Raw genomic sequence first — 14,606 nt, forward strand, 5'->3', positions numbered from 1 at the left:
TAATAAAGCACAGCACGCAGGCTTTGATGCTCCTGTCTGCAGCACCTTCTGTGTCTCCTGTGGCCCCAGGGCTCTCTCGCAGCAAAGCTGGTCCCAGTGCCCACCCCAGCGTGGGGGGTCCCCACCAGGATCTCCCCCTCTGGGGTAATGCCAAGGTTTCAGTCAGGACCATGAACAAGATGTCCCTGGGACGTAACCATTCCCAAGGGTTAATGCTCAGCTAAAGCTCAGAAATGCAATAATATAAGCATTACAATTAAAAATAAAAATATTAAAGAAAAAATAATTGGGAAGATGGAACCTAACAGTGAAGTGATTCCCTCTCTCCTCCTTTCCTCCCTCCTGCTTTTGAAATTTTTTAGTGATACTTCCTATGCGCACACATATTTTACACCTTGTGTCAAATCAGCACTATCTGACCTTACGTAACTGCTAGCACTTCACAGTAAGTCTTATTCATGGAGCTGATCACACCTGCTCTGACTGAAAGCATCTTCTTTCTCAGCCACCTTCCAGTGACCGTCAAGGAGGAGGCAGAAACCTTTGCTCTGTTTGAAAAGTGCAACCTTGAAGTAGGGCAGAGAGACTGGATGAAAACAAAAGATCTTTTATTGTCTCCAACTGAAGAGTATGATACAGAGGAACTACACATAGGTTTCATTCATATAAAAAAAAAAAAAAAAAGAGCCCTTTATTTACACAAATGTCCAAAGTCGCCAATAGTACCTAACAACAACTCTGTATTTTCTTTGAAATCTTTTGTTAGTTATTCCCACCTAGACGGAGCAAGCGCTGGTCAGTAACACTTAGAAAAACATGTAAGAAGCTTTTGGGCAGGAAAAAAAGAGAAATATGTTCTAAAAGAAACCAAATCCTTACGGGCGTTTCACTGTAACAAACCCAGCAGAATACTTACAACCAACCACTGACAAAAGGAACAGTTTTCGGTACGGGCTCAGCAACCTAATCATTCTCAGCCTTTTACTTCCCCATCTCAGTAAATATACCCTGGACATGCACAAACTCAACATGTATGAAAAAAGGTAGAAATTTATTTAAAAGTAATTGTGCTTTTATTTATAAAAAAAAAAATTTACAATCAGACACTGTCCTGCTGTGTTTCCAAAAGCATGGTTTTCTCTTAAAAATGACAAAAACTTAGCTTATTATTATCATCATTATTATTATTACTTTGTCATTATATTAATAATATTAATTTTATGCTTAAGTTTAAAAACATACTGCTTTCCCCTTCCCATCCCCTCCTTCTCTGTGGTACTTGATATATATAAAAAAAGGCTTTCCAACAACCAAAGAATTTCAATTGTAACTAATAATAATAATAATGATAATTAATCGTACACATTTGTGTGTGTAAAATATGGCTGGTTCTAAAACAAACTACCAATGTACAAAACTGTTCTCCCTCCCCTACCCTGGGTCACCCAAGAGATAGTCAGACAATGGAAGAACTTTATCCCAGAGGCTTTCTGAGAAAATAAAAATTAATAAAACAACATACAACCCTTGAGATCGTTGTCTTTGGTGTGGAGGACGTTACTGATGGGCAGCCGGAGCTGCTCTGCTGCAAACGCTGGGACGCTTAAGGCTTGTTGTTTTGACTGTTGCAGAAGCCTCTGTTGGGCCAAGGGTCTCCGATGCTTTGGTACGATTACCAGCTCCTCACACCCCACCACCAGAGGGTCCACCCACACCCCCACTTCTACATCCCTCCCCCCCATCACCCTGCCCGTAGCCCCTTCACCCCCTTTGGGGCTTTATGCTCGCTTTCGTCTTCCTTCCAGATTTCGGAAGCTGGAGGGTCTCAGCTTCATCTCTGCAAACTGGATGGAATATTCATGGCCCTTCCAGTGGAACCAGTTAACACCCTGCAAAGACAAAGATGAAGTGTGGGAGGTCACACATTCGCTTCCTCTCCTGTTGTCAGCCTTTACTGCTCTCCTTTCAGACCACTGGCTGTTTTCTAACTTGGGAACAGAGGCACAACAAAGTGGATGGGTTTTGGGCAGCAGATGGCTCTGGCCACCAGTGTGCACAACCCATACAAACCAACCCACATGCTGTCCCCCAGGGCTGTCACTCTTTGCGTGGCTTTCATGGCAGGAAGAATATTTTGTTTCACATGTTGAAAACTGCAATTGTTCCCTGCACAGTTGGGATGTTCCCTTGGAAAATCATAAAAAAACCCATCAATATTTCACCAGCAGACATTAAATTCTTGGTTTGTGAGCGACTGCCCATATCTTTCCTTATGATCCTTTGGTCTGGAGACTGTGCTTGGTTGGTGTCTGATGTCTGGTTACCTGAGCCACCACACAGATCCATAATTGCACTTAGAATCATAGAATGGTTAGAGTTGGAAGGGACCTAAAAGATCATCTAGTTTCACTCCCCTGCCCTGGGCAGGGACACCTCCTACCAGACCAGGTCGCTCAAAGCCCCATCCAACCTCGTCTTGAACCCCTCCAGGGATGGGGCAGCCACAGCTTCTCTGGGCAACCTGGGCCAGGGTCTCACCAATCTCAGAGTAAACAATTTCTTCCTGATAAATAATCTAAATTTCCCCTCTTTCAGTTTAAAACCATTACCACTCGTCCTATAAAGACTCCCTCCCCAGCTTTCCTGGGGCCCCTTTAGGTATTGGAAGGCTACTACAAGGTCTCCCCAGAGCCTTCTCTTCTCCAGGCTGAGCATCCCCAACTCTCTCAGCCTGTCTTCATAGGAGAGGTGCTCCAGACCTCTGATCACTCCCCCTTCTTCTAATGAATTACAGAAGCCTTCAAACACCAAACTCACCTGACTGTGGCTGTTGTCACCATATCTGCCCATCAGATTGACTCGGTGACAATTCTTGTACCAGAATGCACCCTTGTATGACAAAGCACAGTTGGTGATGGCAGAGTCATTGTCTTTGTCAAAAGTGGAGAAGGACCTTCCATTATGGTACGTCATGGAATCACCTGAATGGGAGAGACAAAAGAAAGAGCAAGGTCACTGGTTTGCCTGGTTTAGATTACATGGAAGTGACCATTCTGCAGAAAATGTTTGCACTGTGCCATACACCATCTTTAAAGCCTGGCTCTGTATCTAAGTGTTTTAAAAATGGCTTGCTTTAATACAGAAGGAAGAATTTTTGGTATTGGAGGCAAGTCAAAATATTTTTCCAGGTAGTCTCTAATCCCCAACTTATTAATAGTTTTTTTTTTTACACAGCTCAGTTTCTGCAGTTCTTGCTGCAAGTGGGTTTTGGCCCTGTAGAGAAGGCAGAGTGGACAAACCAAGTTCAAAGAGACCTCCACAAGGAGTGAATCAAGACCAAAGGAGTCTCCAACACTTAGCTGGCCCATGCTACCCATCTCCTTTAGTTGGAAACACAGAGAGTTGTCTGCCTTCCATGGACTTCCCATTCCCAGGGTCTGGATGCACATTTACAGATGGGTGCAACAGGAGCAGCCTTCAGCATATGCCTGAAGCAGAGCTCACATTCATGCCTTAGGATCTGTGTTGCTCCATCCATTAATCTTAGACCTGATTGCTGAGGAAAATAAAGTAGTAGGATTGAATCCTACCAGCTGTAGCAACTACTGCTGCTCTGCATCACTGTGTTTGCCTTCAATAGATTTTAATTCTACTATAGCTGCCTACCCTTTATATCCCTATTGGTTGTGCATTGGGTTCATGTGACGGTCACAGGGCAGAGTCCATACACACACATCTCTGGTCTGTTTTATGCACTTTGCAGCACGAAAGGTATCTCCTTTTAAGACATCCCGTGGAGCTGGATTTATCTCTCAATCCTCTGAAGCCCTGGCTCAATAAAGGTTGCAGGGTTTGCCCCAGTATGATTACAAAAGGCAGACGATTTGTTCGGCAAAGTTACAAATCATGTTATAGCAGGACTCTGCTGCATATTCCACTGACAAGAGATGAGGCTGTGCCAAGATATTATTAGCTCTATAAATGACAGTCAAGCATTGGCCAAATGAGATATATGGCCGTTTAATATACTTGTCTATATTCTGTCATAACCATGCCATAAAATGTGGCACCAAAATGACTGGAGGATTTAAAACGGAAACATAAAATACATTGATGTGTTCATATTTTCAAACACCTGACATATAAGAGGTACCTGCTGGGATGATCATCTGCAACATTCACATACTGCTACCTTGATCCAACTGGGAAGAAATTGCAAATCAGAAGAAAAAAAATACATCCCATCTCACCTGCTGTGCCACTGTACCCATCCACTCTCAGCCGGTATCTGCTCTTGGCATCTCCAACGCTGAACCTGTCGTAGACGGCATAAGCTGTCTCACCTTCATCCCGCAGATCCACACGCAGCTCATACTGGCCCTGAGAAGTGATTTTGTGGAGGTTCTCCAGCCCTGCGGAAATAAATATACAATCCATTTGTCTCCCCATGTTTATTTGTCTGCCACCATGTTATCCCATAAAGGAGGTCATACTGGCCTCTGTAGATACACCAGAACATAAACACTGGTGGGGAAAGTGTGTTATTTCAGCTGTGGGGTAATGTTAGCACAAAACCAAATAGATAAAACCAGGGCGATTGAAAGACCTCTCTCCTTCAAATCATGGGAGGAGGTAGCCCTTTGGGAAAAGCATTCAAAGCTGTGCTGTGTGATCGTCATCTTTCATTTACAACAAAATAAAATGTAGCGCAATCTTTGAAAATTTGTTTTTTACTTCTATTTTCCCCACTTTGCTTTTGTTGCTGAGGGTGTCCTAGGAGTACAGGAAGAAGAAGGTTTGCAGTTGCTTCTCAGGTTGCCTCTTAACTTCTCAGAGAACACCTGTGAGCATTGGTTTGGTACATTTGGTGGCCCAAGAGGCATGACATCTCTGAACTGCAACTGGAGGGACTGGGTTGGATAGGGCAATTTCCATCTCCCTCGCAGCACGTTGTCCCTGGGCCTCCTTCACACAGAGTATGTTCCCATTTACAAGTACTCTTCCCAACTAAAGGGAAGCTTCAAAGTGGCTCCTAGTCCTTTGGGCTTTGTGTTTTCTTTTTTAAAAAAGAAAAATTCTTGCCACTTACCTATCCAGAATTCATCTGTAGGATCTCCAAAACCAGCCACATAAGTCTTCCAGTTCTTGTAGAAATCTTCCTTTCCATTTTGACGCCTCAGGAACACCTGCAGACACCACACGCCAGAAGAGTTATCAACAGGCCGCCTTTGCCAGATGGGACACTACCAATGTAGCTTTTACAAATGCAGGGGTTGGCATCGCTGCTCCCCTGCCTTCACCACCCAAAGCAGCAATCTCACCACAATTACACAATTGTACCAACTCTGTTGAATGTTCCTTGCTTTTTTTAAAGTCCCTAGTTTATCTACTGGGTTCCCAGGCTCCCTTGAGGATGTGGCTGTTTAGTTCCTGCTCTCTGCTTTTTTAACAGTCCCTTGCAGTTCTGTATTTCTCAGATAAGACCTCCTACATCCTCTAGTCTCCTATGCATTTCTCCAGCTTCTCCCTCCTTTCTGTGCCCTGGGTTCCTCTGACGCATTCAGATTTGATGACATCAGTACAGAGAGCTAGCATTTTTATTGCCATTCATTTGTTGTCTGGGTGGGACGTGTCCCTTCTATAATGGCCTGGGTAGCCCAGCCAGCCACCACGTCTTCTGGCTGCTGGATAAATGCCTTCTCTGGCCTGTGCCTTCACTGTCTCTCTGATTCAAAGAGAGTCAGTCTGCCCTCCTCTCACCTAATTAGCTATTTAGAAGGTAGGTATGTGATATAAGATGGTCATTTCAGCACCTCCTATAGCCAGTGGAGAGACCAGTGCGTTTACCAGGTGCTGAAACCACTGAAACCCCTTTGGAGCCATCTCTCTCTCCTCCAACTGCAGAAAGAGCTGGTAACCTTGTTCTAGGCACCTAGATGTCCCCAAACATATAGACAAGCCAGCCCTACTCTGATAAGAGAGCATTATGAGGGATATCATAGATGAGCAGGGATGGGATCTGCTACCACAGTTCATAGCAGAGGCAGGTGGGGGCCCTCTCCCTCTCACTCACAATCCAGCCGCCCCCATCTTCGCCCATGTCACAGAAGACTTGCAGAGGTTGAGCCTTGTCCCCATTCAGGTAAACTGTGTAGAGCCCAGAAGCGGTTTCTCCATTCAAGAGAGCCTGGGAGCAGTCTTTCGGGTAAGGATAGAGAAGACCAGCTGCACACACACAAAAAAAAAAAAAAAAAAAAAAAAAAAAAAAAAAAAAAAGAGAAAGCAGTCCTTAAGAAATCAGCAGTTACAAGGAAACTTCTTGAATACAGATGACACACAAAAATCTGTTGTGGGTCAATGGCACAGCCAGATACAGAGCCTAGGAACAGGCTTGTAGTTGCTATCCTACATAAAAAAGATTCACAGTAAGCAGCAAATGATGTAAATTTTTGTTTTGAATATGCTTTTGCACATCTGTCTACACTTTTGGAGGTGCTGTGAATGCCAGATAACTGCTCCCTGCTACGATGGGAGTGCATCCTCCAGCTAAATATTTAAATAGCGTGAAATTTTTTACAGCAACTTTTGGGTAAAATGAGATCTACCAATCTCTGATTATGTGACAGAAAAGGGAGGGGGAAATAGAAAGACAGGACTACAAGCAAAAATAAATAAATTGGGAATATTTTGCTAGCAAGTATAATATTAAATATGTTATCAAAATAGGCTTTTAAAAAAGAAAGCAAACAATAGCAGTTGAAACTACAGGGAAGTAACATTAAGCATTTCTTTCTGACAACAAGCTAATAGCATCCTTGCAGTCAGAACAATTTCTAACCCAAAACCAAAAAATCTTTGCTTTTTTTTTTTTTTTTTTTTGAAAAAAAATTCACTTAGGCCATTAACTTTTTTGGCCAATGATCTAACAAAGTGATGCTCTAGGTGTGTCCATAGGAGTGTTTTTAACTGTGGCTGCTCACAGAGTGGCTGTTGCTCCCTTTCCAGTGTGTTGCCTGTCCCTGCCTCAGCTACTGAGAATTTACATCAGCTTTGGGATTTGGAGAAAAGCGGCTGCCTGCAGGGAACTACTGCAGTGTTTCCCTCTCACTGAATAGCACACAAATGTATGTTTAGAGTTCAGGCCAGGCTTAAGCATCCGCCTGAACTGTGCTCATATGGGCGAAGGCACCTCATTTAGTCCCTGCTTATGGTCAATTTGCCAAATGTCACTTAAATGCACCCAGATTTAATTATTCTCCTATTTCTGGCTGTGGACTGTTGCCTTTTGGTGGAGTTCATCCTGCTCTACACAAGGAGCGACTGTGAGCAGACTTGGGGCTGCGTGACTTTTATTAGCTCTTCTGTGAGTCCTTGGGCTGAAGTTTGCCCAAGCAGGAGAAGGGAGAATGGAAACGGCTGAAGGTCCTGCTGGGTCTGAAAGACTGGAAACCGTGAAAAGTGAGACAAATGACAGAGAAGGCTTCACAATTTCTTTTTTTTAATGTCAGCTGTGAAGTGACCTTCAGAGAACCCAATCTATTTTTGCATTCAGCTCACTGAAGAGCTGTCCTGTTAGAGCTGGAACAGAGATGCTGTGTGGCTTTGAGAAAACTGATTCCAGAAAGAGGAGAAAAAACCTGCCCAGAAATTCATCTCCTCAGACCACTGAACTGATTTGCGTGCGTGTGTGGTTTGCTTCATTTCAACTTAAAATGCTGATTTTTTTTAACTGCTTGCTGTGCATCAATACAGAGGTAAATCAGGGTGTCAGTTTGGATTTTAAAGGGTAATGCTCCTTTTGATATTTTACATAGGAAAGGCAGGATGTTTCATCAGAGAGAGGACTGTAGAGGTGATGTGGATGGATATAAAGAAAAGAATTTCATCCTGCCAGTCCCAGAAAAGCAGATGACACTACAGCTCACGGGAAACAGGGACTTCTGCACCAACACTACAAGCAAATGAAGTGCATACTGACAATTGGATTAAAAATTTTCTATGAGGCCTGTGTCTGCTTATTGCAGAGCTCAGCTATTTCCTGAGAGCAGTAACTTATATGTTATTTCAGCTGTGCACATGCTCTGAAGTCCTTACTTGTGGTGAAAATAGTCTGGATCGTTTTGCTCTTGAGGGATCCGTTCAGTGCCTGGAGTTGCACCGTGTACTGGGTGGATGGGCTCAGCTCTGTCAGGCTGTAGGAAGTTGTCTCAGGTTTTAGGATGACTTCCTATGGGGAGGAAAAGAAAATACAGAGGAATCTCAGTGAGAAAATAATGACCAGAACTGTTGCATATTAGCTTGTCACATTATTTTTTGTCATAATTGTTTATGGTATTTTTAATCATCTAAATTATTTAATACAAAACTTCTATCCCCCTAAGATTTTTATCAAGCTAACTTTCTTTAGAAGTTCAAGAAAAGTTGCCTGGAAATGAATGTTTACCAATGTAATGCATAAGCTGTGTGGTTTAAAAGCAAGTCAGCATAAATGTTTACATGCCTTGAACATTGTATGAATGTCTCTGTGAAACTCATAAAATTGAGAAGAATCACCCTCTAGGACGAGGAAATATCATACTCCCGTCTTCAAAAGGCTGTTTTTCTGTAACTTTAAAGATGGATTTTCAGTACACTTAGGGAATTTGCCCTCTTGAAAATCAGAACCCTTTCTGATGTACCAAAAATTATCTGCCATTTTTGCTGTGATTCACCTCATTCATATTTAATCTAGTTATGTAGTAACATAATAAACTTATTGGAGAGCAAGAGGCACTTTCAGAGGTGATTAGACACCTCACTTGCACAGGGATGGATTCTTCTGAGTTTAGAAAGGGGAATCCCATTCTTTGGGGCGTGTGAGTTTATTCCCTGATACAGGTTTGGAATGAGGGAAAATGGTTTCTTGTGCTTTTATCCGTATTGTGGAGAGATGACTGTCAAAATTCAGGCTGCAATTGAGCCTCTGTTTCAAGGCTATAATATAGGAAAGTACTTAAACAGGATTTAAATGTATTTGTGTTCAAGCTGGCACTGAAACAGGTTCTTAGTATTTTACCATGTTTAACTTAAGGCACATGATTATGGTCCACTGCTGGACACTTTAGAGCATCTCTACTGCCCAGTTTTGAGGTGCAGCACTTCTGGTTTGGTTAAGAGTTCTGTACCTTGACTCTGCCATCAATGGACTCGTAGATCAGGAGATAATCTGTGACAGGAGCACGTGGAGGCCTCCAGGTTATCACAGCTGTTTCTGACTGAACCTCCGTTGCACTTAAATCTCTTGGAGCATCCAGTCCTGAGAGAGACAACAGATCAATTATAATCACATCTATATGGAGTTGAGTACACAGGCCATCTTATGGGCAGCGTATTAAAACAGGCCAGGAAAGAAAACTTCTTCCCTCCAGAAATTTGAAATTAAAAAATATTTCAACCTAAATTTTATAATTAAAAATAGTTTTCCTATTGGAAGTATTAAAATAAATGTATTTACTTTATCCAAGTTAAAATACTGTCTTGTCTCAGGCATTTCAGTTTATAAACAGTTGCATTAACACGTCTTTGGAAACAAAATTGTGCCTTTCATTATTTCGCACAAGATGACAAGTGGGTATTTATATATTCCCAGGAAGAAAAACTTTGGTCCCAATGATGCCTTTTTTGAATAGGAAAACTTTTCATACTTGGTCTGGCTACAGCCTTTGCTTCTCCAGTGTAATTCTAACACTGAATTCGTGTGGCTCAGCTCCTGGTTCTCTAGTTAATGCCCTGGCACGTCAAGTAACAGACAGGAAAATGAGAAATACCCATGATTTCATTGACGTTTATGGAAAGCCATAAGTATGAATCCAATTGGATACCTTCAGCATTGGTACCCCAACAACAGCCCCCAAAGAAGAGCTCCTGCTCCTGCATTGTGTGAGAATCTGTTGAATTGGTGATAGAAAACCACCTTCTAGTCTTTCACCAGAGAAAATTTGGTACAAATACTATCGAAATTCAGGTTTCTAGCGAAAAAAGCACAATGCGCTGGCTGACTTTATGGTATTAGAGAAATGTAGGCTGGGTGGGACTAGAAGAGATGACAGCTCTCCCTGCAGTGAGGTGGGACACAGCACCTGTAGTAAACTGAGTGGACAGGGTCTCGCTCTTCTGCATGTCCTTCAGTGCGTGGATACTCAGAGTATACTCAGTTGCAGGTCGAAGGCCCTTCAGGTCATATTCCACAGTGTTTCCTGACACCATCTGAGTAACTTCTGGTTCTGAGAAGAAAACACAGAAAAGAACAGGTCCCAGCATTATTCAGACACGTCAGGATGTCCTCAACTCCTTGCTCCACTCGCCGTTTTGCTTTTTTTAGTAGCTGGGAGCAAGTGCAAAATAATGACAACCCAGAACCCATCTGTCTGCTTACACCTAAGCTGAATCTAAACTAACACCAGAGTCCTTTATCTAAAAGTATTAGCACTCTCTAGTGTTCATATGAATTATAACACCATCTTTTCTTTTCAAGAATATCAGTTATCTCTGTTCATGTCGGAATTGGGAATGCTTAACTAAAATGGTCATTTTTAAAATGCTTCCAGTGAGGCACCTCCTTCAAATAAGAGCCCCCTGCCTTCCTCCTGGAGTCACGTTGCTGCACCCATTTCTGAGCATCTCGAGAGCTGTAACACTGTCGGGTCCCTGCCCCATTACTAACTCTTCTTACCATCCTCGGAAGCGTAGGAGACAACGTAATTATCCACAGCAGCAATCGCTGGCTGCCAGGTTGCCAGAGCCTCTGAGTCTGTGATGTTCATCACTACTAGGCCTGATGGGCTGTCCAGAGCTGAAAGAAAGAGAATAACAGATTGAAGGAATTTGACAAACAGTCTTGGCTCTGTGCAACGCCCTGTTGTAAATATATGTTATACAATGCGCAAACACTGCTGCTTGATGCAGCTTTTATGATCCCCTTTGGAATAGTGGAGCTCTGCAGAAAAGACGTCAGTGCCTATAAAGAGACATCAAAAGCCTCCACTGGAAAGGGAGGTCAACGCGTGAAAAGATTAAACACTGGGAACAGACATAACTAACGATGTTTTTAGATCAGTCTTGATATCATCAATCTTAACGGCTCTGTCAGAGCTGACATATTTCTCTCAACACCCTCAAATCCGGACTGCTTTTTGGAGCAAACTCAGGAGACAGAGCTGGGAAAAATAACTAGCGTGACGGCAACTGATAGCCACTGTGACCTTCCACCAGCTTGCCCTGCACGTTTGAAAATAAACTAATCAAACAGCCAGCCGACCATCCAAAATCCCAACACGTCCTCCCTTGCTTCCTCACGGGAATCTATTTTGCACTTAGTTTTGTGCCCTCCCTGAATTGGGATAGATATCTGCCTCTGGTACATCTGGAATGGGCTATAAATTTCATGTTATTATCCAATACTCATCACCTTGTTCCTTGCCTCAGTTCTCTGAATACTTGTTAGCCCCTCCAAAAATGAATGACTGAATGAGACAGCAGGGTGGGGTCAGCAGGACCATGGTGGACCCCTGAAGGGTTATTTAAAGTTTTATTGAAGAAAAACTGGAGAGAGAATGTTTTTCTGCTTAGGACACAGTCTGGAACCTTTGAGTCCACAACAGAAACTGGTCTGAACTGTTCAGCTGAGCTGGCCCTTTGCTCCCTCATCTGTAAAATGGCATTAATTAAACAACTTCTGTTTGTTTCTGATATATTAGGACTGTAAGTACATGAATTGTCTCTGTCTCACTGCAAGTTGGTTCAGCACTCATCAAATGGGGGCCTGATCAAACTTACAAGTTCTATACTCATCTGAAATATAAAGACATGAAGAAAGAGTGGGCAAAAAGCTTCCTATGGTTTGTGCGGATAGTAAAAATGGGATCCCAGTGGGTCTTCAGCTCCCTTTCCTGAGTTTTTCCTACAGCACAGACAATGCATTTGAAAACCTGCTATTTCCTCTTTATACATTACCTGTTTTCAGAGTGCCAGAGACGGGTTCACTTTCTTCAAAGCCCTTCACAGAGATGATACTAACATTGTAGTCTACGCCTGGGACTAACTTCACCAACTTGGTCCTTGTCTTGCTTCCATCGACGGTAACAACATTTGGAGTACCTACGATGAAGCCAAATGCCAGGAGATTAGTGACACAATACTCCAGTAAATGCTTGAAGGATGTATTTCAAGTTAAAGACACTATGACCACATGGATGTACTTGTACAGGAAAAGGTGAATTTTCCCCAGTTAATTACAATCACCAATGTCAAAGGGCAGCCTCAGGAAAAGATATTGCTGCCAGGACACTTACATCTAAGCCATTAGTTTGCATTCATTCCTAGTGGTATGCCAGTAATAAGAAAAAATTAACCTTTCTGTTCAGAAAAATATAATTTTACAAATGAGATGTAAGGTGAAAACACAGCACTCTCTACGTGGAAGTTCATACATGTGTCAGGACCCAGTTTAGATCTGCTTTGTTTCTAGTAACAGCTGGAAGTTTCTATTTCACCCATCTCATTTTGAATAAAGATTCAGTATATATTATTTTAAGAGGTGCTGCATGTGTGGGTGAGGACTTAAGACACATTTGTTTCAAATTCTGAGTTTATTCCAGGAAAGCACTTAGACAAAGTGCCTAACTTTATGATTGCAGATTGCTCTTTTTCTTCTGCTGGATCACTATATATTTAAAGTTGTATGTGTGCTTACATACTGTACTGTCTAAAGGCCTGTATCTTTACTTGTCTTAGTCAATAGCATGTTTTTTATCGTCCTGATGTCTGTAGTGTTTGTTCTTTAGCTGTTTCCTTTCAGAGATGTCCCTAAGTTATGCAAAAAATCTGTTTAAGTATAGGAAGTTTAAGCTGAATACTAAAACAGAGATATAATGGATGGAATGAAACAACATTGGGGAGTACTTAAAAAAAAAAAAAAATCACTGCCTTGGAAAACTATTATAACCATGGATTACGATTACTATTTCCAAGGGTCATCTTTTAAATTATGCTTAGCTCATAAAGTGCCTAGAAAATAATGAGGCAGTTTGGAAATAAATCCGTCCTTAGAAGGCTCAGTGGGAACAGAGGTTTTTGTGAATGAGATTTTTGAATCATTCCAGCATCTAGCTCTGAGCTCGCTCACAAGTCTTGTCCATGGGATGTGGGACACTGTGTTCAGACAGAGATTGGCTACTGGGACCATGCGGACCATGGATGCACACCCACAGCAGCTTGAAGAAAAGAGAGGTGATGTGTGTAAGAACACCTGGGAGATGCACTGAGAGATGGATATTGGCACAACAAACCCTTTCTGCTATCCCTTTTACCATCCTCCTCCTCCCTGTCCTCCTCACAGTTACCTCCTGTGACAGGGACGTAGGAGATGCGGTAGCTCTCCACGCGGGTGCGAGGGGGTGTCCAGCTGACGGTAGCGGAGTTTTCCGTGATGTCAGAGAAAGAAATTCCCTTGGGAGATCCAACAACTGTCCGTGGAGAGTAGAGAACAAACACAGCACATAGAAAGAAAAGGAAAATAATTTATCAGTCTTTAGTGCTGGAACACTGATTTGTCTTATTCCTTTATCCCAAGAGCTGATGCTATCGATATTCTGTCCAAAACAACACTAATGCAGGGACCACTAAGCAATTAACGGTTTTATCACATAGCGACAGCAACAATCTATTTGGTCTAAATTTTCCTTTTCCAGTGACATTAGAGTAATGCATAGCTTAAAAACACCCCAGACATATATCTACATATCATGTACACAGAAGTTACAGAGATTTCAGTGTTATAGAGCAGTATGGAGGAATACTTACAGGAATGCAATTCTATTACCCAGGAGCCTTTGTATTTATAATCTTTTCTACCCCAGTTTCACTTGGATGATTTTTAGACTTTCAAATGAGTCTCAGAGCCCAATTTATGACACACAGTAACGGCAGCCCTTAGCGTTGGGGACATCTCTCTTCCTGAGCATAAAGTTTCTACTATAGGATGCCTGAAAAAGACCTGGATTCGGTTGAGTCAAGGTTCCATCCTCTCAAGCACTGACTGCCTCTAACTTCTGTTGGCTTCAAACTAGAAGCGAGAATATTTTCTTCTTGGAATTTCTATCCGAGACCATGATTTTTCTTAGGTACATTCAAGCACATCCATCCAGAGGACATCCAAGTACAACCACCACTTGTGGTTCTTCTGCAGCTCTTTGTCATACAATCCAGCCTTTCCCTGTATAAACCTAAGCGCTGCATTTGCCCAAACAAGTTGAATCAGTAAACTGAGCAAACAAAGCCCAAGTTTTGCCAAAATGACCCAGTCTTAAGATGCAAACCAACATGAATCTGAAACACTCCAGTTTAAGGCTTAATTAAGCTATTGCAAAACAAGCATGGAGAGGGCTTCTGGGAGGATATGGTAAAGAGGCCTGCCACTTCAAAGTTTACATTGAGCATATCGCTTCCAATTTGCTTTTTTGATCGTAACCAAAACAACCCTAACACGTGTTAAAAAAATAAACAGCCCACACAGAGTAGGCCATTAGCACAAAGAGGAGAGATACCAAACATGAGCCACATTAAGAGCG

The 14,606-nt window shown here is 42.4% G+C and overlaps 1 protein-coding gene across 4 annotated transcripts in view; it reads right to left on the reverse strand.

The window, feature by feature from the left end:
- Positions 1 to 1,057: 1,057 nt before the first annotated feature.
- Positions 1,058 to 14,606, reverse strand: part of TNC (tenascin C) — a 49,035-nt gene continuing 35,486 nt past the window's right edge. For all 4 annotated transcript variants that reach the window (XM_074161342.1, XM_074161341.1, XM_074161340.1 and 1 more), the window contains 11 exons: positions 13,380 to 13,502; positions 11,992 to 12,135; positions 10,712 to 10,831; positions 10,119 to 10,262; positions 9,165 to 9,295; positions 8,095 to 8,227; positions 6,074 to 6,225; positions 5,090 to 5,186; positions 4,251 to 4,412; positions 2,818 to 2,981; positions 1,058 to 1,889 (listed from right to left, as the gene is read on the reverse strand). In XM_074161342.1, coding sequence (XP_074017443.1) covers positions 1,779 to 1,889; positions 2,818 to 2,981; positions 4,251 to 4,412; positions 5,090 to 5,186; positions 6,074 to 6,225; positions 8,095 to 8,227; positions 9,165 to 9,295; positions 10,119 to 10,262; positions 10,712 to 10,831; positions 11,992 to 12,135; positions 13,380 to 13,502 — 1,481 coding nt within the window. In that variant the 3' untranslated portion in view covers positions 1,058 to 1,778. The remainder of the gene's footprint in view (positions 1,890 to 2,817; positions 2,982 to 4,250; positions 4,413 to 5,089; positions 5,187 to 6,073; positions 6,226 to 8,094; positions 8,228 to 9,164; positions 9,296 to 10,118; positions 10,263 to 10,711; positions 10,832 to 11,991; positions 12,136 to 13,379; positions 13,503 to 14,606) is intronic.

This window comes from Numenius arquata, chromosome 19 (genome assembly GCF_964106895.1).
Source record: "Numenius arquata chromosome 19, bNumArq3.hap1.1, whole genome shotgun sequence".
Taxonomy (NCBI): Eukaryota; Metazoa; Chordata; class Aves; order Charadriiformes; family Scolopacidae; genus Numenius; species Numenius arquata.